The sequence below is a fragment of the Streptopelia decaocto genome, assembly GCF_964273445.1.
Source record: "Streptopelia decaocto genome assembly, chromosome: 15".
Taxonomy (NCBI): Eukaryota; Metazoa; Chordata; class Aves; order Columbiformes; family Columbidae; genus Streptopelia; species Streptopelia decaocto.
In genome coordinates, this window is record NC_138670.1 from 5,764,370 (window position 1) to 5,787,093 (window position 22,724).

Consider the following 22,724-nt stretch of genomic DNA (forward strand, 5'->3'; position numbering starts at 1 on the left):
CCTATAAATAACCTGCTAACGATGCTGAGCCATTAATCCGGCCCTGGCGCCAGCCTGCGCCTCGCACCCAACGGGTGGCCGGGCGAGGTGGGTGCATGTGGCCCAAATCCCCAAGGATAGGGGCTGTGGCCCCCCCTGCACCCACAAGGTGTTTGCCCCGCACAGCCCCGACACCCAGGTGATGGACACCAGGTACCCTGTGGTAGTGGCAGCCACCACCGGTGACATCTCCCCTGCCACCTGTCATCTGCGGCAAGTTTGGCACCGAGTGTCCCCCCGGCAGGTTCCTGGTGCTGCGGCAGAGCGGGGGTTCCCTGGTGACCCCGTCCCAGCTCGGTGAGTGAACTGCTCCCCCCAACCCAGAGACCCCCTGCACTGCCCCAGCGGCAGCTTCCCAGCCCCAACAATGAGCCGGTTGCATTAGGATAATAGTATTAAATCCCAAATAGCGCTGGGTGGAGGGTGCGTCTCCCCGGCCCCCGGTGACATATGGCAGCCGTTATCCAGCAGGGGAGGGGGGCTGCTGCTCCCCCCAGCTCTGCCAGGGATGAGGACAGGGACAGGGACATGGCCACGCAGCCACATGCCTGGAGCCGCCCCATGGCTGCAGCCGGGGACCACGGCTCCATTTGTCTCGTTTGCTCTCTTGCTGTAGCCACGGCGTGCGCAGTTCTGCCGATATTTATGGCGTGCCAGGAGGGGACCGCTCCGTCACCGGCAGCGAGCGGCGTGACAGCCGATCCAGGGAACAAAGAGAAATTAGGACAAAAGGGAATTTTCACAGAGGTTAATGTTACTAGGTGGGGGTAGGATGCCGTTGCCTGCCGGCGTGTTAAAATGAGATCGACTGGAGGAAAAGATTTGCTTAGATCTCTGTCATTAAAAAGATGCCACAGCAAAAGAAACATGAGGCTGAAGCATGGCGGTGCTCGAAGTGGTGCTGGAGGGGGGTCCTGCTGCATCGGGCAGGGGTGGCAGTGCCGGTGGCAGCCATGGCATGGCTGGGGGTGTCCCCACTGTCCCCTGACCCAGAGCTCCCCCAGGGCTTTGGGGGCTACCAAAGCTGGGACCCCACTGAGGCCAGGGCTGCCCTGTGCAAGGAGCCTCACTGGCGGCCCCGAGAGAAACTGCTCCATTCCCGGTGCCCTGGGAGGGGGATTCGTTAGCGCTGCCTCCAACGTGCTTCCCACATCACCATCAATCAGGGTGAGCGGCTGGGGGCGATGGCGCGATCCATCTTGCCAGTCTCCAAGTCATTACATTTCATTAGGAGGTGCACGGGGTTTTTTATTATTTAGCAGGTTAATTGTCCCCTCAGATAGCTCCCTCTTGGAGATTTCACCCTGCACAGGAAGACTTCAAATGTGTAATCCAAAATAAATAGGTCCCTCCTTGGCGGGCACCTGCCTCCATCCAGGACTGCTGCAGTGCTGGCTTCAGTGGGCACAGGTGAGCCCGTGGGGACCCGGAATGTTTGCAGACACCGTCTGGAGACGGGGCAGGGACCCTCGAGACGCCTCCTGGCACCCATGGCAAAGCCACCGCCACCCACAGCACTTCCACGCACTGGTGGGATACAGCACCCCACGAGTGCTGCAGGAATGCGCTGGGGAAATGAGGCTGTTTCTAGTCTGCAAATATCTTCCTATTAAAAGAATAATAATTTCTAAGGCAGGTGTGCGTGAGGCTGATATTCAACTTAGCGGCCGCCTTTGCCGTTTGTGAGTGAGGAGAAGAGACAGGCAGTATAAATTGCACGGCTGCAAAAGGACTTAAAAAAACCCATCTCTCATTTTGATTGATATTAGCTTCACAAATTAAGCTTTAGATTTATCTAAAAATAAATTTGCTTCCGCACTCCGCATTCTGGATGACAAGTGCTTTTCTCTTCCCTTTGTTGGGTTTGTCATTGTTGGCAGGGCAGTGGGGGGTGGGAGGAGACCATGCCCAAGCACCCCAAACCGGGCAGCCCCCGTGGTGCCCCCGCCTCTGCAACAGTTCAGGCCTTACAGGGCAGGGTGTAGAAGGGCCAAAGACAAGCCCTGCAGCCTCAAATGTGGCAGAGGAATCCTGTGCTGGGATGTGGCCGCAGTGTCCTCATCCCCACTGAGACATCACAGTGTCCAGTGCAACAGCAGAGGGTGCTGGGCACAGTGATGTTCGCCCTTCCTGCACCCAACCACTTTAAACCCCGCTGACATGTGGCCTCTCAGCTCTGGGCACTAGAATTTGCACCGAAGGGGGAAAAAAATGATTTATTTCCAATTATACTGGAAAAAATCCCAACTCCAGTGCCATAGCCGGGGGCAGCTGCAGCACAGCGCCCATCTCCAGCACAGCACCCATCTCCAGCCCAGCACCCATTGCCGGCACAGCACCCATTTCCAGCACACCAGGTGACCAAGCCCCATACGAAGGCTTCCCCCAGCCTGTGCCCCCAGGTCTGGTGGCGCCTGGATGGGCAAAACCAAAGTTTATCATTCTCAAACAACAGCCAGCATGAAAGCAGAAGCCAGCTCAGCTCCTCATTCGATTATGCAGCGCAAGCTGAGAGCTGAAACCTCAGCCTCTCCTAAGTAGTGATAATGAAACTTATTCATTCCCTCACCCTGGGGAAATACTTAAACCACAATATGAGAGATATATGTAAATCACATTTAAACGGAGACAGTGCAGTTAAAGCTAACGGCGAGTAATCGAGTTTGAAGATGAAGTGTCCCCTTTTCTGCTATATCATTTGCTTAGTGAGCTGGGCTGCCTGCAGGGCCCTCGCCAGGGTCTCTGCCACCATGTCACCGTGCCACTGGTGCCCACCCAAATCTCTCCTTTGGACCTACACAACATCCAGCTGCAAAAGGAAACTGTACTGTCGCAGGTGGCTGTGGTGGAGATGAGCAGAAAAGAAGCATCGCGGCTAAAGATGAGGTGGGATAGGAGGGGATGGGATGCGGATGGGATAAGGGGATCAGATATGATGGGATAAGGGGATGGGATAATGGGATAAGGGGATGGGATAATGGAATGGGATATGATGGGATAAGGGGATGGGATATGATGGGATAAGGGGATGGGATAAGGAGATGGGATATGATAGGATAATGTGGTAGGATATGATGGGATAATGTGATGGAATATGATGGAACAAGGGGATGAGATAATGGGTTACGATGGGATATGATAGGATGGGAATAGGATATGATAGTATGTGAATGGGATGATGGGATAATGGGATAGGATGGGATAATGGGATGGGGTAATGGGACAGGATATGGCGGGACAGGGATGGGCATGGGATAACGGGATGAGGACGGGATAAGATGGGATGGCTAAGATGGGCGGGTGCCCAGCTCGGCCGCAGCCCCCCTGTCCGCCCCCGATGCGGCTCCGCTCCCCCGCCCGGGCTCGTTCCCGCCGCACGGCGCGGTGTGTGCTGCCCTCCGGCGGCAACGGGGAGCGCCGGCTGCCCCGGCCCTGCTCCGTGGCCCTGAACCACAGCCACGCACCGCAGCCCTGCCAGGCAGCCATGTACCGCACCTGTACACCGCAGCCACTCCCCGCACCATGCACCACACCCCGTCCCGCAGCCCTGCGCTGCTCCTGCCTCCCGCCCGCAGACCTGCCTGCAGCGACGCGCTCACACCTGAAACCAGCCAAAGCCAGGAGGAGACGGCGGTGGCAGGTCAGTCTTTATTACTAAATAAATAGTCGTATAAATCTTGTGCAAAAATGTGTGGCAAAAAACATTGGCCTTGGTGTGCAGAGGGGCCACGCTTCCCCCTCCCTGCCCATGGCAGAGGTTCCTGGCACGGCACGGCCAACAGCCCCGGCTCGGCAAAGTGAAGCAACAGTGTTGGAGCACATCTGTGCGAGCTGAGACCCCCAGCACTGCCGGGAGAGGGCCAGGGCCCCCGACCAGGCTGGACACCCACCAGAATGGGACAGAGGTTGCACAGATCCCTGAGGAGCCCACAAGCACCGTTCAGCCCAGCCCAGTCGCCGATTCCCCTGGCTGTGCCAGGGGCCGGGGCAGAGTCTGCTGGCTCCAGCGCTGCTGTGCTAGAGTGGGGAGCCGGAGGCCTGGCCGTGCCGCCGCTCCCGCGCCTCTGCCGTGCCCACGGTCCCCAGTGGCACCACCACCTCCTCTGGCTGGCAGCTCTTGTTGAGCTCCACCACGCGCGGCACCACCGTCGACCAGCGATCTGCAGAGATGGCAGGAGTTTGTCTCAGACAGGAGTCTCTGGCAGCTCCCCCTCCCTGCTCAGCCCTGTGCCACCCGGTCCCCAAAGCCAATCTGCTCCAGGAGCATATCGGAGGCTGCAGACAGCATCCTGAGGGACACTCTGAGCCTGCAGCACCGCACTCACCTCTCCGCAGCCGGCCCACAGTGTGGGAGAATCCATAGTACTGGTACGTGTCGCTCTTGCCGGGGTCCTCGCTGATGATGCCCAGGTTCTGGTTCCAGTGCGACCAATTCACCTCGTCCACTCTGTGGGGAAGGGGTTGCACAGGGAGCCAGAGTGGCAGCTCCTGCATCCCTGCCACCATCCCAGCATTGGCAATGCTTCCTGGCTCCAGATCAGTACAAACTACCCAGCAAGCGAACGCATGGTGCCAACACCCTGAAATGCTGTTTGCTGCAGTGGGAGAGGCTCAGCTGCTCGCCAGGGATCCCCAGGGCACCCGCCTTTACCTGAAGCACCAGCGGCGGTCAGGCGTCCCGTCCGTGCCCTTCCCCACGGTCACCATTTCCCCCGACCGGAACGCTTTTCGCAGGAACACCGGGAAGGAGCGCTCGATGTCCAGGATGGTGGTGGCCCACTGCCAGGGACAGCAGGGACCCCTCAGCCACCTGGGGACAGAGACACGGGTGTCCCTTGCCCAGGTGGTGCTGCTTTGATGGAGGCTGGCGTGCTGCAGTGCAGCTCCTGGGGTGCTGGTACCTGCAGCTTCCAGATGTGTTTGCTCTCCTTGGAGACTTGGCCCACGGTCTCACCCATGAGGGCAATGAGCATGTTGAGGAGGAGCACAAAGGTGAGGATGATGTAGGTGACAAGGAGGATGATGAAGACGCCGGGGTACTTGGCACTCTCCAGCATCTCCAGGTCGCCCATGCCGATGGTGAGCTTGAAGAGGTCAAGCAGGAAGGTGCTGAAGGTCTGGCTGTCCCGGCAGGAGGGGTAGGTGGGCACTGAGCAGTTGGGCTGCTCCTGGCTGCAGGACTCGCTGCTGGGACACGGGTTGAGGAGGGACACCAGAGCTGGGGGAAGAGGGATGGGAGTGGCAAGTCCGCGGGGGCAGTGGCAAGGACAGGGTCCACAATGGGCCCCCCAGCAGCTCCATGCTGGCTGAACCTCCTTCCCTCTCCGCTGCAGGAGGAGGCAGAAACTGAGCCCATGTGGGTTGGATGGAGCGGGGACTCCGCAGTCTCTGCCCAACCATGCCATGCCATGTCTTCCCCCTGAGCCCCAGCTTAGCAGCCAGGCACCTACCTGATGCGTAGCCGATCATGAAGAGCAAGTAGACCAGAAGGAAGCGAAAAAGGTCTTTGAAGAGGATCTGCAAGTGATGGAGAGGGTGTGAGATGTGCTGGACCACAGCACCCAGCTGTGTGCCGGGGCACCATTGCCACGCCATGCTGCAAGGATGGCCGGGCTGGGAGCAGGGCACAGCTGAGCCACAAGAAACCCTCAAGAAAGCAAGGAGGACCCTGCTTTTGGGCCACACATCCATAGGAGGACCTTCTGCTGGGAAGGGGAAGACCCCCCACCCCACCAGACCTTCTGGATCATGATGCTGTAGGTCCCTGTCAGCTTGAGCCCCCGTGTGAAATACAGTGCGTTCATCCAGCCCAGGACCAGCGCGAAGACCATGACAGCCAAGTATGCCTCGATGCCACCCAGGTACAGCCCCGCCGTGACGATCACCAGCACCGAGTAGATGAAGCTGGAGGAGAGCTGGGGTCAGACCCTGCACCGACAGCCCCCACCAGCTGCTGCCCCTCACAACCCCAGGGATGCTGTGGCTCGGAGGCCACTGGGGGTTCCCCACATACTAGAGTAGCTGGAAGGAGCCATCTATGAAGAAGGAGTTCACGCCTGGGCATTTCTTCATGAACAGATCTTTGATCTGGGGAAGAGAGGGAGAGGTTGGAGAGGCCGGGGGGAGCAAGTCCCTGCTTGGCAAGTTGCTGGTGTCGGGGGGGCATCGCAGCAGGGGCTGATGCTTCAGGACATGGGGCCGTTGCCCTCGAGTCGCTCCTTGTGTGGAGACCACAAGGGTTCAGCCTTCCCACGGGAGGACCCCCCCGCCTCACCACACTGACGTTTGTGAAGAAGAAGAGGATGCCGGTGAGAAGGGTGATGATCTCCCCGGCCAGGCGCAGGTAGTCAACAGTGGTGGTGTACGGGTAGGGGGGCTGCAGGGAAAGGACAGAGCTGAGCTGGGGGCAGGCTGGGCTGGAGGCAGAGACCCCACAAACCCCCTGCCAGGGGGTGCTGGGAATGGGGTTGTGCTGCGGGACTCACGGGCCCTTCCATGGGGCGGTAGTAGGCGACGAGGGTGAAGATGACCATGGCGCAGAGGTAGGAGACCACGCTGATGTAGAAGGAGACAGCCCCGAACTTGCGCCACTTGTCACGCAGCAGCTCATTGATGGGCTCCACGGCCAACATCTCGTGGCGGTTCTGGTGGGACATGTCAATGGGGACCCAGCCCCATGGCCTCTCTCCAGCCCCTTCCAGCCCCCCCCAGCCCCTGCACACCTCAATCTTGCTGTTGTAGACGAGGATCTCCAGCACGGACACCTCTTCCCCGCAGGTGTCCAGTGAGGAGAGGTCGTAGAGGGAGGAGTAGACGGGGCCGTACGCCCAGTCCTTGAATTTTCGCGAGAGGTGCCGAGCGTCCTCGTCTGTGATCTCCCGCCGGATGATGTGCTGGAAGATCTGCCGGGGGGGACAGCTCACCTGGGATGTTGCAGCTTCTGCTTTTTTAACACCCCCTATGCCCGCACCATGGAAGGATGAGGGCAAGTCAGGGGAAAGGAAGGGATGTGCCAAGGGCCTGGGGTTAATTAGGGAAGGAACAGAATGCAGTGAGGGTTAATTAGCCAGGTTAATAGGCTGCACATCTGGGTGTTCAACAGCATCTGCAGAGAGAAGCCATGCAGGTCGCTGCTGGCTGGGACATGCATCGACTGTGACAGAGCTCAGCCCTTGCAGCCGGGGTGGAAAGGACAGATGGATCCCAGCCTGGGGGGTCACTGTACCCCAATCTTGCCAGTCTTGGCAGCCATCATGAGCGGGGAGAGGCCGTCATTGTTGAGCAGCACCTCCAGGTTGGTGTCGGGGAAGAGCTTGGCGCACTTGACAAGGAGCAGGTCGTACATCTTGGTGACGAACTTGGTGTTCTCGCGGGTGTTGTCAGCGATGGCGACCAGGGCATGCAGCACGGTGTTGCCGCGGGAGTCCTGGCGCCGCAGGTCCGCCTGCTTGTGCCCGTTCTCCGTCAGGTAGTGCACGATGTGGGGCTGGTTGGTGCAGGCGGCCAGCGAGAGGGGCAGCTCACCTGCGGGGACAGTACATCAGCGGGATGCGTGTCATGCTCACCCCACCATGGGGACATCCCTGGGGCTCACTCAGTCCCCCTGGGTGACCCACCAGCTCCCTCCCCACTCACCGAAATAGAAGTAGCCACCCTCATCCTTGGGTTGGAAGAAACGGCCGCGAGCCTGGGCGTGCACATCCGCACCCTTCTCCACCAGCAGCTCCACGTAGTGCTTGCAGCGGCGCTCGATGGCGATGTGCAGGGCTGTCTGACCTGTGCCACCAGCCACCGTCAGCCCCCACCTTGCCCTGTGACCTCCCCTGGGTCCCCGACCTTCCCAGGGTAACTTTGCTCCAGTCCCCAAGCTCCCCCTGAGCTCCCCAGCCTCCCCAGGGTCCTCGCTGCTCTGGTCCCCAAACCTTCCAGCATCCTCCGTCCTCCCCAGGGTCTTTGCTGCTCTGGTCCCCAAATGTCCCCGCGGTCCCCATGCCCGGGTAAAGCTGGCAGTGGCCCCACGCCCCCCCACCTCGGTAGTAGACGTCTCTGAAGGGCGAGTTGATGAACTCCCGCATGTTGCCCGTTTTCTCGGCGATGTCAAGGAGGATGGGGATGGTGTCGTTCCTGCCCCCACTCAAGTTGAGCAGCGCCTTGGGCAGGCAGGTCTTCCCCGTAGAGGGCTCTGGGAGCAGATGGTGCTGAAGGGGGCCAGGGCAAGCCCCCCGGCCATGGGGGTCCCAGCCCCCCACCCCCCAGCTTCTCCAAGGTGCTGCACACAACAGCTCCCTGTGCATCACCATCCCCATGGGGACCACTAGTGGCACAGCATGGCCCCAGTGCCACAGCGGTCCCAGGGCAGGGCCAGGTCCTCACCTCGAAACTCCTCATCTGTGAGACGTTTCTTGTGGGTGAGGAGGAAGGAGAGGAGCCCATCCAGGCCAGCTGGGGATCCCCGGGACACAATGTCGAAGAGGATGGGTCTGTTGAAGACCTTGAGGACGGGGGGTGGGTTGGGAGCCGGACCCTTCCCGCCCGGTGCCTGCTTCCTGCAGGAGAACCACCAGCGCTGGGGACTGGAGCTGCTGCCTCAGTTTCCCACCTCTGCAATGAGCTTGGGACTGCTCAGCTGCCAGCAAAATGCACAGGGATCCCCACCCGGGGTCACCCATGGGGCAGCCTCCCCACCCACAGCAGGCCAGTGCTCCCAGTATCACCCACGAAGGCCAGCAGGCACCTTGACAGCTCCTGTCTGGGTGCTGCAGTGTTTTGGGCCCCAGCCGTGCCCCCTGGCAGGGACAGCACACGGGTTCAGCCACGCGCCAGCACTGCAGGCAAAGTCAGACCGGTTGGAGCAGTTGGTGACGGGTATGAGCTGGGGACAACCGGCTGGCATTGGGAACGGGGGGCATAGGGACAGTAGCTGCCCCAGCTGGGATCTCTGGGGCTGGGGACACATGGGGCATCCCAGTCCCCCCACCCACCTGCCCCCCTGACCGCCCGGGGGACTGAGCTCCCACTGGGGCACAGGGACACCCCACTGCCCCGAGCCCGGCTGCACCCCTGGGGTGGGGACTGTGGCTGGGGGCCACGGCGGCCGCCCCAGGTGCCCAGCACAGAGAGACATTGTGTGATCGGCTGTGGGCTGCCCCCCCGGCTCTGTTTTCCTGGCGCGGGGAGGGCGGAGGCCCTCCTGAAAAGCTCTTTCATGCCGGGGAGCCAGACATCCGCACCGGCCAGGGGAGCGGCCGGGCACACAGAGCCTCTTTCACGGCACCGGTAAGGAGGAAGGGGTGACGGGATCCTGGCCCCATGGCACCGGGGGGCTGCAGACCCACAGCACAACACAACCCAGGGTGGCCAGGAGTTGCCCTCTGTGCCTGGCACCCCCTGCCCAAAGCACCCCAAAGTATCATGGGGGTCTGTCTCCATCCCCAGCTGCCAGGTATCCCCACAGTGCTGCACCCGGTGCACCCCCCACCCATGACTCCCGCCGGCACCGGGGTGCACGGGCATCGCCGTACTCACTCCACAACCCTCCTGCGCCAGCGCTTGTTCTCACTGGGGTGGTGGCGGTAGGTGCCATAGTCGAAGAGCGAGTCCATGGGGGCTTTCTTGGGCGCAGGGACCACGGACGACTCGTAGATGGTGGCCTCCAGCAGCTCCATGGGCTTCGGGGCACCTTTCCGAAAAGCCCCATGGAATTTCATGCGGAGGTTTTGCTTTCCATCCCCAGTGCCAGGGGGACCCCGCGCTGCCTCAGCGGGGGACGGGGTGTCCTCGCTCTCAAACAGGTTGGCCAGCGAGGAGAGCGGGAAGGAGTCATTCTGGAGGGACCCATCATCTCCCGGGCCCTCCCCAGCATCACCACCAAGGGCGCGTGGGGGATCTTCGGCATCTGCCATGCTCCCTGGCCAGTGGGGTGGCTACGATCCCCAGCTTCTTCCACGACAGCAGGAGACCTGGCAGAGGAAAACCCAGCGTCACCCCCAAACAACCCCATCCCCTCCCACAGAGCATCATGCCCCCACACTGCCCAGGGTCTCCCAGCCGGTCCTGCCTGCCCCAGTTCTCCTTGGCACCCACCTACCCAGCTGTGGGGACCCCTTGTGCCTGTGGAGCCCCCACTGGCTGCAGTGCTGCCGGCTTCAAAACGCAGCCGTAACGGGTGCTGGCGAGCCCGGCCCCGCTGCCTCTCCCCACTGCGGTCGGGTTGGGTGCAGCCCAGGACAGCGCACAGAGCAGACCCTGTGCACTCCCATCTGCCGCCCAAGGAAAGAAAACATTCCTGGGATACACCCCACAGCCGGGAGCTGCCACCGCAGCAGGGCTGGGAGCGGGGCCAGGGCTGGTCCCTGATGTCCCTCCACTGCCACAGCCCTGGGGGGCTCGGTGGGACCCGGCTGTGGGTGCCTGTGGTGTCAGCACAGCCACGCTGGACACCAGGAGGGGGATGGATGTGGCATGGGGGGCTGCAGCCCGCGGGAGAGCAGGCGCAGTGGTTAGGACAAGAAATTATGGGTTTAGGTTGCCCAGAGGGAGATGGGGCTGCAGGGGAGCTGTGCTAACCAGCATGCAGAGCAAAGCACTGTGCCATGGGCACCACTGTGCCCTGCCGCCAGGTCCCCAGGGGCTGGCAGCGCTGGCAGGGGCACAGCCAGGCAGGTGAGTGACCCTGGGCTGTCCCCCAGCCCCGCTTTCCACCAAAACACACCTGTGAAACACAGCAGCATTACGGCTCAGCCCAGCTCCTGCCTCTGGGGAGCTCAGCCCTCCCAGCGGGTCTCGGGACAGAAAAAGCAGCCTGGAAACGTATCATTTTCTGCTGGGCTGCAGCTTTGTACAACAAGCCATAATGGCAGGCTGGGCCCTCCTAGGGCAGGCAGGGAGCTCTGCTGGATAATGTGCTTCTAATTAGGCAGCGTGTCCCACGGCCGCCCATGGCAGCCCCACGGCAGGGGACATGGTGCTCCCCAGACGCAGGGAACAAGGGCTGCAAACAGCCCCCTGCAGCAGGGGGTCCTGAGGCAGTGGTCCCCTCCTCCCTGCCACTGCGGGGGACACCCAGCAGGGAAGCTGCAGCCCTGGGAGACATGGGGTGAGCCACTAAGCCGACACGGTTTCTCCTCCATGCTGCCTTTCCCGCCATCACCCTCTCTGCCAGAAATTCCACAAGCACCTGCCAAAGGCCACAGGTCCCACACCCTGACCCCGGGCAAACATGGGCCCCTGCACGGCTGATTTGCCCTCGGATAACGGAGAAGAGGGGTTTGCTGAGCACACCAACCCCACGGCCCGTGCATGGAGACAGAGCACCCTATTCCTCAGCTGTGCTTGGAATCCCAGCCCCAGGACAGGCTGAGCTTTAGGGGAAAGCCCAAGCACAGCACAGGCTGTAATATGTGGCTGGAGGGCAGGGCAGAGCCAGGGAGTCACTGGCACAGGACACTGTTACCTGTAGGAAGTGGCTGGGGACTCAGCTGAGGGACTCAGCCAGGTGACAGGTGGACCTGGGGATGCTCAAGAGGCCACAGCCCAGGGACATGCAGGGCAGAAGTGAGGGGACAAGTGGAAAGGGCAGGTGGGGCCGGGAGCAGGAGGCTCGTGTCGGAAATGACAGGCTCGCTGGCCGGTGCCATCAGCCCTGTGCTCCCACAGATGCAGCGGCTGCCAGGAAAGGTGCTGTCAATGGGGTTTTATTTGGCTTGTTAGTTATTTGGGTTTTTATTTTTCAGACTTCCTCATCCCATGGAATAAATGAGTCAAGACACGGCTCACCATGCACCAAGGCTTGCTGGCACGGCCCCGGCTCTCACATCCAACACAAACCCTCCTGCTCACCCCTCCATGCGCAGTCCCACCTCTCCCCAGCTTTCCACCAAGTTACCTCCCAGTCAGACCAGTATCCCCAGTTATCCCCCCACTCTAGCCCACCACGGGGGCACAGCTGCCGGCACCGACATGGGGACGTGCAGGGACGTGCCCTGGGCAGGCGGCAGGGAGGGTGCCCCGTTAGCGGGTGGTGCAGACTTTGCCATATTAAAGCGTTCCTCAAACTAAAGCACGGCGGGCTCCGGGTAGGAGTGAATCACTGAAACCACATTGTGTTTAAGTTCAGCCCCGCTGGAAATGCTCATCCGGAATTAACCCATCACCTTGCAGACTAAACCGCACCGCCAGGACCACGCTGACCCAGGCAAGAGCCACGAACGTCATGGTTCAACAGATGAACTTCAAAGCCATTGGTAACCCCTGCCCCAAAGCCCCCCATTAGAACACACCTGGTACCTCACCCTCGCAGCGCTGAGCCCCCAAATTGGCCAGACAAGTCAGGACACCCGCAGTGTCAGGGGATCCCGTGGGGCTGGGCCCGGCCCTGCCTTGCCCAGCACAACCCACAGCCCCATCCCCATTCTGGTGGCTCCATCCTGTCCCAGTCTCCATGTCCTGCTCCGGCGGCTCCATCCTGCCCTGGTTCCCACGTCCCAGCCCCGCCGCCTCCACGATCGTGCCGCCCCCGTTTTTGCGGGGCCCCCCCGCTGCCCGTCTGTACCTCGGCACGTCCCGCGAAGGGTCCCTCTGGCTCCGGCTCCTCCGAGTGGCCGCGGGGCCCGTCCCGGAGAGCGGCCCCTCCCCGGCCCGGCTGCGGGGGCGGGCGGCACCGGGACCCGCCTGCGGGAGCGGCCCCCGCCCGCCCCCTCCGCTCCTGTCGGCAAACGGGCACCGGGACGGCCCCGGAACGCCCTTCCCGAAACAGCCCCCACACCCAATACCTCCAAAAACAAGCCCCAAAACACCCTCCCCGGAACAGCCCTCGAACCGAGACCCAAAATACCCTCCCAGGAACGACCTAAAAACACTCTCCCTAAAGCGGACCCCCGAGGAACAAGTCCCTAAAACACCCTCCCTGAAAGAGCCCCAAAACAAGTCCCCCCAGAACAACCTTCCTGGAACAGACCCCACAAGGAACAGCCCCAAAAACTCCCCCCAAAACAGCCGCTCCCCGCCAGGAAAAGCCTCCCAAAAATCCCTCCCTGAAACAGCCCCCCCAGGAACAAGTCCCAGAACACCCTCCCCAAAACAGCTCCCCCAGAACCAGCCCCCGCAAAGAACCACCCAGGCCAAGGTTACCGTGAGTTTTTATTAAACTTTGCTTCCCTGCCCTGCCAGCGCGGAGCTCAGCAGCACATAAGGCAGTTGGTTAATAAGGCAACTCGTGTTCCACAGTTACCACATCAGGACAGTCTCCCAGCTTCACCCCCCACAGCTGTCCCAGCGGGGGGGCGGGTCTTGCTCCCATGCAGGCACTGGAGGAGTTGGGATCACCCGGGAAAGTAATCGGCTCCTCTGCCGCAGGCGCTGCCGGCATCATTTGGGACGTTTCTTTCCCAGGTGCCGATCAGTGGACGAGCGGTATGGGGCACACGGTGGGTCCGGGCACAGCGGTGCTGTCCGAGAGTCAGGGCAGAGCCAAGGCAGCATTGGTGAGACGCTGCCGCCGGCCACGCTTCATTCCCCACACCGTGGTAGCCATAAACCTGGCAGTTAGGACTAGAAATACTTGTTTTTCCTCTTTAGCACAAAAGCTTGGGAAATCCTGTGATGACATGGGGTACAATTGTTTTATTGCTGTATTCTCAATAGAAAACTATTATTATTATTATTATTATTATTATTATTATTATTATTATTATTATTATTATTATTATTATAGAAAATAGGTTATCCACTGCACATCCAGACGAGAATCAAAAGTCGATTGAGAGCCTGGAGCAGCCCCAGCTGCCTCAGTGATTAAGACACAGGTAGCACCCGCCACACTTTATTTAAGCCCTGCCAGTCTCGTGCGAGCCTTAGGCTTTGTAGGTCAGCTCGGCGTTCATCTTTGTGTACATCTCATAAATCGCATCCAGTATGGGGGTGGCCTTCGAGAGAAATTGATGAATCTTCTCTATGCTTTCCTCTTCTTTGACTTCTTTACCCTTCTCTAATGCCTTCAGCAAATCTGATTTGTACGGAAGAGCATAGACTGACCCCTATGAAAAAGGGGAAAAAGCTGTAAGGCTTCCAGAAACCCCAAATCCTCTGTATCCCACATGCAGGACCCTCGTTTGGGTGGTTCCCATGCACTTTTGAGCATCCAGAGACCCCACGGCATCCCAAATAGGACATATGGGAACAACCTTGAGGGTGGTGGCTGGACCCTCAGAGAAGGAGGAACGCACAGAGAGAATCTCCTGGAAATACTGCTCAAAACAGATCAGCAGCTTCCCATGTTTCCAAGCCCTTATTCTTCTAAAACACATCACTTTTCGGGGCATCTGGACTTAAAGAAAAGCTGCTTTCCTCCATGGAGACGTGAACACTCACCATGAAGAGCTTCTGCAGCATCCAGCCATGGTATTTCTTCAGTGCGATCTCATAAGCCTTCATGGCATTCACTCGGATGAGGTTTGGATGCTCCTCATCCCGCTCACCGTCAGAGATGCTCTGCAGCAACACCAGCATGAACTTCAGCCCCCTGGGAGAAGCGCAGAGATGTTGGGGTGGGGAAGGAGATGCAGCTTCCCAGCCCACAGCTGGGCACCCCCTGAGCGTGGTGCATCCAGGTCCCCCCAAAAATCCACAGCCCTGCCAGCACACCCCCCATCGCAGAGCTGATGCAGCCAGTGTACTGGGCTGTGCTCCCCAAAACGCAGTGCCACACGCTGCCCCAGCCAGACGAGACTCTGGTCGGCGTTTGGTGGGCTCCCTGTGTGCCAGGATGCAGCCCGGAGCAGTGACACCGTGAGTCACCTTTTCAACCACATCAGCGCCAGCGTCGCGCCGGTCTTGGGCCAGGCTGAACCGTGCATCTCTTTCTCCGCCTCCAGGATGTTCTGCAGCGTTTTGAACTTGCTGGGGTTGGAGTCGTAAACCGCCCGGATTTTCTGGGGGCAGAGAAGGGGGGTTGGCTCCCAGGAGCCGCCGGGCAGAGCAGCATCAGGCAGCACCAGAGAGCAGCTGAACTGGCGTTCATGGACACAGTGAGACGTGGTGTCTGCAGCGAGCACCACGGCTGCTAAACGGTGCTTTCACCAGGGAGCCTTGTTAATAAACACTCCGAGATGTGCCACCAGTGAACCAAAAAGCCCCCATGGAAAGAAAAGCCCTTTTAGACACCTCTGGCTCTTGCCTCTCCAAACCCACAGTATCTCTGCTGAGAAACTCCCCCCCTGAGCTTTTCTGTGCCCCTTCCCACCTTGATATTTCCAGTCAGGTCTGCCTTGACCGGTGAGTAGACTATGGGAGTCCCCAGGCAATCTGTGGAGACATGGAGGGAGGACAATTAGTCCTTAGGGGACACAGGAGACACCACAAAGTTCTGAGCTGTAACCAAGAGGTTTCACCTTAACCATAGCCAAGGCATCGAGACACCTGCCAGCAAAGGGCTCTCTGGGTATTGCACACGGAGCTCTGCCCCCGTCCCCATCCTGCCGGTGACCCTGTTATCACCCTGGTCTGGGACACGGCCCCAGTGTGACAGTCTGGAGCAGCACGATGGACACAGGATCCTCTCTGCCTGTCCCCAGGCAGGCAGCCCTTGTCCTGCCCTGCCACCAAGCCGTCACACAATAGCTGACATTGTAGAGGGCAGCAGGACGGCACAGGCCATCATGGCACCAAGGCAGCCGCGCCAGCACCCACCCATGGCCCCTGCAGCACCTGCCCTGGCCAAGACGCGGGGTGAGCAGCCACGGGTGGGACCCACGGGCCAGCCCTGAGTGATGCCGGGGTGTCCCAGCTTGGCCCCGCCGCAGCGCCGGTGGCTCTGCCGGGGCGTGGGGGCAGCAGAACCTTTCCCAACCGGGCTGCTCAGCGGGTTTGACAGGACCTTGATGCAATCGCGGCCCCGCCAAGCTACTGCCCCGGGGGGCACCAGGCACCGGGAGCACCCAGGCCCGGGGATCAGCACCGACCGGGGATGGAGGAACAGCCCAGCACCGGGGGAACCCAAAAGTCAGCACCCCGCACCGGAGGGAGCACCCAGGACTGGGGAGGGGCTACCCGGGCCGGCGAGGCCCGAAGGCGCTCAGCGTGCTGAAGGCCTCGGCTGGGCGCGGCGGCGGGATCGGTACCGGGCCGGCCCTGCCGCAGCTCCCGTCCCCGCAGCGGGCCGGCCCGGGCTCACCGAAGAAGGGCGGCAAGTGCGCCACGGCCTCCAAGAAGGGCAGCGTCTCGATCTGCTTGTCGGCCGGCAGCGCCTTGAACTCATGTTCCAGCAGCAGCGCCATAGCCCCGCTCTGCCTGCTCCGGTTCCGCACCGGCACCAGCCCCGCCGCCCGACCCGGCAGCGCGCTACCAGCGCGCCCCGCCCCCGCCGCTTCAACCAATGGCCGCACACCGCCCACACGCCTATCCGCCAATCGGAGTGTGGGAGCGGGCCCTAAGGTGAGGCGGGGGTGGTGCGATCGCAGCACTGATGGGCGGAGCCAGTGTCGGTGGGCGGGGCCAGGCTCCCCCTGAGCCCCGGTACCGTTTCCCCCGCCACCCCCATAGCCCGGGCCCGGCCGGCGGCGAAGGCCGGTTTGGGCACAGGAGGAGGCTGCCCGTCCCACCCCGGTTCCCGGCCTGCTGCGGCCCGGAAGCAGCGCGGCTCAGCCCTGCCCTGGCCAAGGCCGCAGGGGCACCCGCGAGCCGTGCCCCGGCAGCGGGGGCGGAAACCGGAGCATCCCCCGCCGCGGTTGTTGACACCGTCTCGGTCGCGCTCCGGACGTTTCGCATCTGGCCAGGTGCCGAGTTCCTGCCTGGTGGCTATTAATCATTTAGGGGAGATAAATTTTTAATTGGGAGCAGATGGTTCAGTTCACGCGTGCCGAGGAAACAAACCAGCCCGGACCCCAGCGCGGAGGGAACTACACCCGGCTCCGCCCGGGCGGTGCGGGGAGACGGGTCGGGAGCGGAGGGAGGGGATTTACCGGTTTCAGGGGCCTCAAATGAGGTGTTTTTACTGGTTGTTCGGGACAAACAGGTCGTGCGGCGATACCGATCTCTGGCTCGCACACAGCGCGCTGGCACGGGGCCGCAGCCGCCTGTCGCCAGCGGTGACACACACCAGGGACCGCCGGCCGCCACCCTTCTCTCCGCCACTCCGGCCCTCAGCACGTCCCCGGTCACCGCGGCCCCTTTGGAGTTCGGTGCGAGACGAGCTCCGCGGGGAGCGGCCGCCGATTCCCGTCCCGCGAAGCTCGTCGCGGCGTGTCCCTCGGCGGCGCCCGTAGCGGCCGGCGGCGTTGCCATGACGACGGGCGGCGGCCGGTGGGAGCGGGCCATGGCGCTGCGCTGGGCGGCGCGGGGCCGGGCCCCGGAGCGCTGGGCCGCCGAGCGGCGCCGGGAGCTGGAGGCGCGGAACCGGCAGCAGTGGGAGCGGGTCAGCCGCTCCTTCGCCCAGGCCGCCATTTGCTGCTCCAGGCAGGCGCGGTGGAGCGCGCCCCGCGCCCTCCCGCCCAGGTACAGGGCCCGGGAAGGGAGGCCGGGCCGGGCCCGGGGGTCCGGCGGCCGCTCCCCCTGACGCGCCGGGGTGTGCGGCAGCTCGGCAGCGGTGCGGCGGGAGGCGGAGGAGGCGGCGTTGCGGCTGGAGGAGCGGCGGGAGCGGCTGCGGCGGCTGCTGGCCGCGGAGCGGGAGGCGCTGGCGGCGGAGCTGCGGGAGCGGCGGCGGGGCCGCGGGGCCGAGCTCGCCGGGATGCGGCGCCGGAACGAGGAGCTGCGGGCGGGCCGGGAGGAGCGGAGGAGGAAGGTGAGAGGAGCGGCGGGGCCTCCCGGGCTCGTCCGGCCGCCCCGGTGACCGGACGGGCAGGGCCACTTTCTTGCCTTGACTGGGCACATTCCGCTTGCTGGGGGGAACTAATCGCTGCCTTGGGAGGGTTGGATATCTCTAATTCTTCCACATTCCGGCATAATCCAACTCTGCAGGTTGCTGAGCAGCTGCTGGACGAGCACCAGAAGAAAACCAACGCTGAGCTCCGGGAGGTGAGCTTATTTTCTTTTTAGTCTCTGCTGCCTTGCATTTATTAAACTACATTTTAATTAAAAAGTCATCGTATATCTACTATATCCACTGTTGTTCATCTTGAATCATGGCACGGCAAAAGTCAAAGAAAAAACATTGGCATAAGTGTGTAAGAAGTCCCCTCAAAGCTGGTATTTTTCAAAAAGAGGCAGAAATCTGTTTTGACTCAGTGCAGATTTTCAGTGCTCGTGATGTAAATATCTCAGGTGGTTTTTAAGCTGTATCTGCCATGTCCATAGCACTTCCATATTCTTTATTCTGCCGACCTGCTGCTCTGGCTGCCACAGCTCTGGGGTCAGTGTCACCACAGTGTTTCCTGGAACTGGCACGTGCCACTGACCCTGAGCTTGGGACCAGGGGGGCACCCAGGACCCCCAGACGAGCCCAGCTCTGCAAGGCAGGTCCTGCTGGGACTTCAGGGCCATGGCTGGGCCAGATATTGCTCCAGAGATTCCAGTAGATCCCAGGGGACAGAACAGTCCCTGGAACTGATGGCATCTGTTGTTTGCAGGTGGAGTCGGAGCTGCACAGGAAGCAGGTGCTGGAGGCTTGGGGTGATCAGCTAATGCAAAAACCTGAGGTATGCTGGGGTAGCCCTGGTGTTCCTGAGCACTCGGGCAGGCTCCTGAGATGCACAAGCAGGTAGCGGTGTGACTGGTAACCATTTTCAGCGGACAGTTTTCCTTTGTCCTTGTGCTTTTTGTCTTTTGTCCTTCCTGGTGTATTTTGTTCCGTATTTTCCCAGTACATCTCAGCTTGCAGGAGTTTGATTTGTGGATTTCCTGAGCCAGAGGCTGTTTCTTTGCATTAGTCTAACACTAAATTCCCTGTTGTCTTTTGGCTTGGATAGCAAGAAGCAACTGAACTTGAAAAGAAAAAACGTTATGAAAATGAATATGAGATTGCGCGAAGGGAAGCGCTGGAAAGAATGAGACAAGAGGAAGAGAAGCGCCAGCTGGAAGAGAAGAAGCAAGCGGAGGCGTTGCTTCAACAAATAGAAGAACTGAAATTACAGGAGGCAGAGGTAATTTTTAGTTTCTCCTCATTTTAGAGGGAAATTCTTTGCTTCACTGGGAAATACAGCAACACTGACCTGACCTCTTCCCTCCAGCTTTCCACTAGATAAAATCTGGAACAAAGTTGTGACATAATTTCTGTTCATCATGTAGACTGCTGGAGCTCCTCGCAGTGACTCTTGAGCTGTGAGCTACTGAGACATGAATTAAATTCGTGTGGAATATTTACTGCTTGCAGAGGAGCAGAACAGGATACAAACCCTGGTACAAAGGCTCTCTCTGTGGTGTCCTTGCTCTCGGATGTATTCTTTCTGGTGGTTGTTTCTTCCTTTTAGGCAACGAAGCTGAAAAAAGAACAAGATAATTTATTAAAGCAGCGGTGGGAGCTGGAGAACTTGGAAGAAGAAAGGAAACAAATGGAAGAGCACCGAAAGAAGAAAGAGCTTGGGTACGAGATGGACTGTAGCTTATTTCAGCAGGGCTTAGATAGGCTTGGTTCCTGTGTTCGCAGTGGTACTTGGGGCACAAGGAGATATTCCAGATAGCAGCGGTGGGTTGTAAATATTTATTTTTTGATGGAAGTGCCCAGAACAGCCACTGAGCAAATGAATTGGTGCTGTTACTTCTTGTTGTTCATGTTAGCGGTAGCAGATACTTCTGCTGCCTGTAAGTTATCTTGTCATAGATGGAGCTTCCTGAGTGCTGGCATATAACAACATTGAGCTTTAGAGTAATTTTGAATGTCATTGTTGTCTTTCTTTTCAGTCGCTTTTTGAGGCACCAGTGCGATGCCCAGTTAAGGAGACGAGCCCAGCAGATACAGGAGGAGCTGGTGAGAGAAAGCACCCCTTGATTTATATGTTATAGATACTGCATGCTGAAGAAACTTGTTCTTTGTGTTTCGTTTATGTGTCTGCCTCTGCCGCCTACAGAGAATTAGCGAGGAAGCCCCTTTAAGCATGTGAGCAGGGCTGGGGCAAAAAGACGGGAGAAGGTGGCAAACTGGGCGTGTGGCTGAGCACACATCCTGACACCATCACCAATAATGTGTAGAGAGTAGCCCTGTACACAGGCTGGAAGCCTGTTGGATAGTTGTTAACCTTGTGGGTTTTTTTCAAGGAGACAGACAGGCAAATCTTATTAGCCATCCTCGAGAAAGAAGGTGAGGATCAGCGCCGCGAGTCCGCACGACGAGAACGAGCTGTGGCAGATGTTGCCTGGATGAAACGTGTCATCGAGGAACAGCTCCAGCTAGAAAAGGAGAGGGAGGCAGAGCTGCAGACGATTTTTAGGTGGGTCTGCCCACCTCTGAGCATCAGCTAAAGAGACCGTATGTGCTGAACATTCCTGCCTGGTTGGCAGAACTCTATTCATGTTTGTTAAATGGACTTTGAAAGTGATCGTTAGGACGCAGTGTCTGGTTGACTGTGCAGTTGTAGAAGAAGTTCTAGTGGAACTGAGCTCTGCCCTTCATTCCCTGTGCCGGGTACCGTGATGGGTGTCAGCGTGCCCCTACAGACCTGACACGGTAGCTTGTCTGTGCTTGGGGTTTTTTTTGACTGTAAGTAGTGACCTAAGAGATAATTCTTCCTCTCTCCTTTAGAGAAGAAGCTAAAAAAGTGTGGGAGAAGAGGGAAGAAGAGTGGGAAAGGGAGAAGAAGGCCAGAGATCGCCTGATGAGTGAGGTGATGACCTTTTTTGATGAGCTGTCTCTCTTGGTTCGATGAAGCCATCGCTCCAGCTGTAACCTTCCACTGGGTTACAGCCTTCAGTACCTGGGGCAGAATTTTTCCGCTTGTCTGGTACATTTTTCTGAGAACTGTTGAACCATCTGCACTGAGTTCTAAGGCTGGCCCCTTTCTTATCTTCTGCCTCAATTTCACTTCATGAAGGTCCTTGCAGTCAGACAGCGCCAGATCCAAGAGAAGATGGAGTTAAACAGACGAGCCCAAGAAGAGTCTATAAAGTATCGTGAGCAGCTGATTAAAGAACTAGAAGAGGCCAAAGAGCTGACGAGGCGAGAGAAGGTGCGGGAGGAGGAGCTGAAGGCAGCGCGCAGGCAGGAGCTGGAGGCGCAGGTACGGCACGCGTGCCAGAGCTGCACCCGGCTGCTGGGGTGCCAGATCTGTATCCTGTCTTGCTGTGACAGTCCTGTCCCCTCTGTGCCCAGCTGACAGAGCGTCGCTCACACCAACAGGAGCAGCAGCAGCGCCAGAGGGAGGAGGAAGAGGAGGAGAGTTTGGTGCAGCAGGAGGCCGAGTGCGTGGTGGAGCAGGGCCGTCCCGGCAGGGTAGGTGACAGCATTGAGCCTCTACACTCATGTCACCCTGACATGAGCCCATCGGGGAGGGTGACAGCACCACACAAGCCAGCCTCATTTTTTCTAATCTGTACCTCTGTTGCCACCTAGTGCCAGGGCAGAACCCCAGGCCTATTCCTTTCCCCGGTACTATTTCTAAGAGGGCTATAGTTCTCTCTTATAAACTGCTTTTCTTTTGCTGATCTGGATGCTTTAGGTCCCAGTTTTTAGATAATTTTTGAGGCAGACTTGTTGCTACTGCCTGAAATGTTATTCTCATTATTTTGGGGATTATCGGCTGCATTAACACAGTGGGTACAGTGCAACTCAGTTGCTCAGTGTCCCGCTTTCCCTAGCTCTAAAAACAAAGCTGAATTTGAGTGACCCCACCTAAACCACACACCCAGCAGATATTTTTCATAATAAACTATGAGCTACTGTGCGGTGTCACCCCATCATCTATTAGACAGTGGCTACTGATGTCAGAGTAGCAACTCTTAAACCATTACTGATGCTTTCTCCTGGAGGATATTCTGTGCCCTCCGAAGTACCTTCTTTGCTGAAAAGTGCATGTGTGGAAGACAGATTCTAGAGCCCATAAAGTAGTTAATTATGGTCTTTGTTTTGACCCCGTTAGCTCTACAGTTACCCAAAAGCAGCATGGACCTGAGGAACAAGCAGGAAATGCAGTTGCAGACTACAAAAAGAAAACCTGGAAGAACCACGGAACTCCTGCAATAACATTGGAATAGCCCACAACGATGCCAAGACTCAACTCACTAGATTTCTGAAAATATTCAGCTGTGGCTCAGCTGAACCCAAGAGCGAATTTCTCCTGACTTCAAGAACAGAGAGGTGTGAGCATCCTTGGGGCCTGAACTGCTGCTTTTACTCTGTGTTCCAGAGTTGTGATGATGGATTTTAGTGACATATTATATAGGGGCAACATGGCAGATAAACAGGCCCTTTGGATCTAAACCATGACAGGTCTGGGGCTCCTGTGCCCCCCATGTGCTGCGTTTGCTGTTCCGGGTCAGATTCTCAGCAGGACAGGCCTGGGAGACAGGCTGGCTTGTAGGAGTTAATTAATAATGCATTGCAAATTGCTAAGATAGATCACATGTGCTGTGGCTCTAATTCTTAACCTGTGGAGTCCCCCCCAGAAGGTGCTGAAACTTCACTATTGGCTTTTTTTATTTATTTCATAAATAATGAATAATTGCAACCTGAACAATTGTTTGTTTCTTTCCATGAGCAAACTCTGCAGCAAGAGGAGGGAAGTTTTAGTTGGTTATTGCACTTGATTTCTTACTTGTAACTGCAG

The 22,724-nt window shown here is 58.8% G+C and overlaps 3 protein-coding genes across 4 annotated transcripts; 1 reads left to right on the top strand and 2 right to left on the bottom strand.

Moving 5' to 3' along the window:
* Positions 1–3,673: 3,673 nt before the first annotated feature.
* On the bottom strand, positions 3,674–12,667 carry TRPV4 (transient receptor potential cation channel subfamily V member 4). Its single transcript, XM_082066447.1, has 16 exons — positions 12,590–12,667; positions 9,565–9,998; positions 8,413–8,585; positions 8,069–8,221; positions 7,675–7,815; positions 7,265–7,563; positions 6,762–6,941; positions 6,525–6,683; positions 6,323–6,415; positions 6,053–6,126; positions 5,778–5,943; positions 5,490–5,556; positions 4,941–5,257; positions 4,691–4,818; positions 4,365–4,486; positions 3,674–4,199 (listed from the first exon to the last, which is right to left on the bottom strand). Exons 2-16 carry the CDS (start codon positions 9,939–9,941, stop codon positions 4,057–4,059), a joined length of 2,592 nt encoding a protein of 863 aa, XP_081922573.1. The 5' UTR covers positions 9,942–9,998; positions 12,590–12,667; the 3' UTR covers positions 3,674–4,056.
* Positions 12,668–13,174: 507 nt separating this feature from the next.
* GLTP (glycolipid transfer protein) lies at positions 13,175–16,367 on the bottom strand. Its single transcript, XM_082066538.1, has 5 exons — positions 16,208–16,367; positions 15,278–15,339; positions 14,833–14,966; positions 14,407–14,557; positions 13,175–14,072 (listed from the first exon to the last, which is right to left on the bottom strand). The coding sequence occupies exons 1-5, from the start codon at positions 16,308–16,310 to the stop codon at positions 13,890–13,892; spliced, it is 633 nt and encodes a 210-aa protein (XP_081922664.1). The 5' UTR covers positions 16,311–16,367; the 3' UTR covers positions 13,175–13,889.
* Positions 16,368–17,171: 804 nt separating this feature from the next.
* On the top strand, positions 17,172–22,634 carry TCHP (trichoplein keratin filament binding). Of its 2 annotated transcripts, none has more exons than XM_082066536.1 (12): positions 17,172–17,526; positions 17,608–17,812; positions 17,989–18,045; positions 18,597–18,665; positions 18,936–19,109; positions 19,437–19,549; positions 19,867–19,933; positions 20,221–20,393; positions 20,705–20,786; positions 20,994–21,179; positions 21,272–21,391; positions 22,038–22,634. In XM_082066536.1, the coding sequence occupies exons 1-12, from the start codon at positions 17,315–17,317 to the stop codon at positions 22,068–22,070; spliced, it is 1,491 nt and encodes a 496-aa protein (XP_081922662.1). In that variant the 5' UTR covers positions 17,172–17,314; the 3' UTR covers positions 22,071–22,634. The 2 variants fall into 2 exon arrangements, with proteins under 2 accessions (XP_081922662.1, XP_081922663.1); XM_082066537.1 differs by having other exon boundaries at positions 21,299–21,391.
* The last annotated feature ends 90 nt before the right edge of the window (positions 22,635–22,724 follow it).